Source organism: Bison bison, unplaced genomic scaffold, assembly GCF_000754665.1.
Source record: "Bison bison bison isolate TAMUID 2011002044 unplaced genomic scaffold, Bison_UMD1.0 scf7180017852597, whole genome shotgun sequence".
Lineage (NCBI taxonomy): Eukaryota > Metazoa > Chordata > Mammalia > Artiodactyla > Bovidae > Bison > Bison bison.
The window spans coordinates 18574-19693 of NW_011483170.1; the positions used below are offsets into that span (position 1 = coordinate 18574).

General features: G+C 55.4%; 1 protein-coding gene across 1 annotated transcript in view; it reads left to right on the plus strand.

Moving 5' to 3' along the window:
• Window positions 1-60: 60 nt before the first annotated feature.
• The window catches only part of LOC104997885, a gene marked incomplete at its 5' end in the record, with an annotated part of 1712 nt that continues 652 nt past the window's right edge, over window positions 61-1120 (plus strand). Inside the window, 2 exons of the mRNA XM_010852857.1 lie at window positions 61-416; window positions 705-867. Of these exons, the coding sequence (XP_010851159.1) occupies window positions 61-416; window positions 705-867 (519 nt within the window). The remainder of the gene's footprint in view (window positions 417-704; window positions 868-1120) is intronic.

The following is a 1120-nucleotide window of genomic DNA, read 5'->3' on the forward strand; positions in this document are numbered from 1 at the left end:
CCTCCGCCTCCTCTGCCTGTTCCCCGCCGCCTTCCTGGGCCGCTCCTCCCCATCCTCCAGCTCCTCCTTTCCCCCCGGCTTTTCCCCTCCGATTCTCCGCCTCCGCCTCTCCATCCTCCGGCTTCGCCCCTCCTTCCAGCGGCTCCGCCTCCCCGAGCCAGGCTCCGGCCCGCCTCCTGGTCCCTGGCCCGCCTCGCAGGCCGCTCCTCAGACCCGCTCACCGTGGGCCCGACTCGGCCCCAGCCGAACGGCCCTGCTGGCGCGCCGCCCGCGCCTGCCCCAGCCTTGCCCCGCTGCCCTCGGTCCGAGGCCACTGCGCCTTCGCTCCGCCTCAGGCGCCCTCCTGTCCGGCGTCCCCGCGCGTCCTCTCCTCAGGGCTCGTGTTCCCGCAGCCCCAGTTCTGGGCCCCGACAACGGTGTGCCTCACTCTTCCTCCCTAGTTTGCAGCGTCTCTTTAAGAGTCTTTGCCTTGCTTCCTCTATCTTGCAGGGCCGTTTCTTGCCCGACGTGGTGAGATGGGGCGTTTAGATCGCTTAGGGTTAGTGAGGCTCCACGTTGGGGCCCAGGACGGGAAAAAGGAGCCTTTTGAAAAACTAGTTCGACTAGTTGGCATCCCGTGCTTTGATTGGGGGATTTGTTGCCGTCATTGCTGTTTTCCAGTGGCCTGTTTAAAAGGCCTGCTTTTTCTTTTTTTTCCATTTCAGATAATCCAGAGCCTCGGTTACGACCGACTTGTCCTACAAATAGGTAGAGGAAAGGTGGTACCTGAACCATTCAGTACTGAGTCATTCACTCTGGATGTTTACAGGTATAAGGATTCACTGAAGGAAGACCTTCAGAAAGCAGATCTTGTTATTAGTCACGCAGGTAAAGTGCCTTAGAATCGCCCGGTTTGGTTTTTGATCGACCATAAATAAGAACAGAATCTCGAACCTTTCTGATGTAAAATAAAATCACTAGATTAACTCACCAGCAGCCCTTTTGAATATAATACTGATTTCAATATAACAGTCGAGACCAAGAACATTATTGGAGAGGATTTATAATTTCTGGGTGATAAGAAAATGGGAAATCAGTCACTTGAAGCCCAGCTTTACAGTTAGGAACCCTAAACACAGAG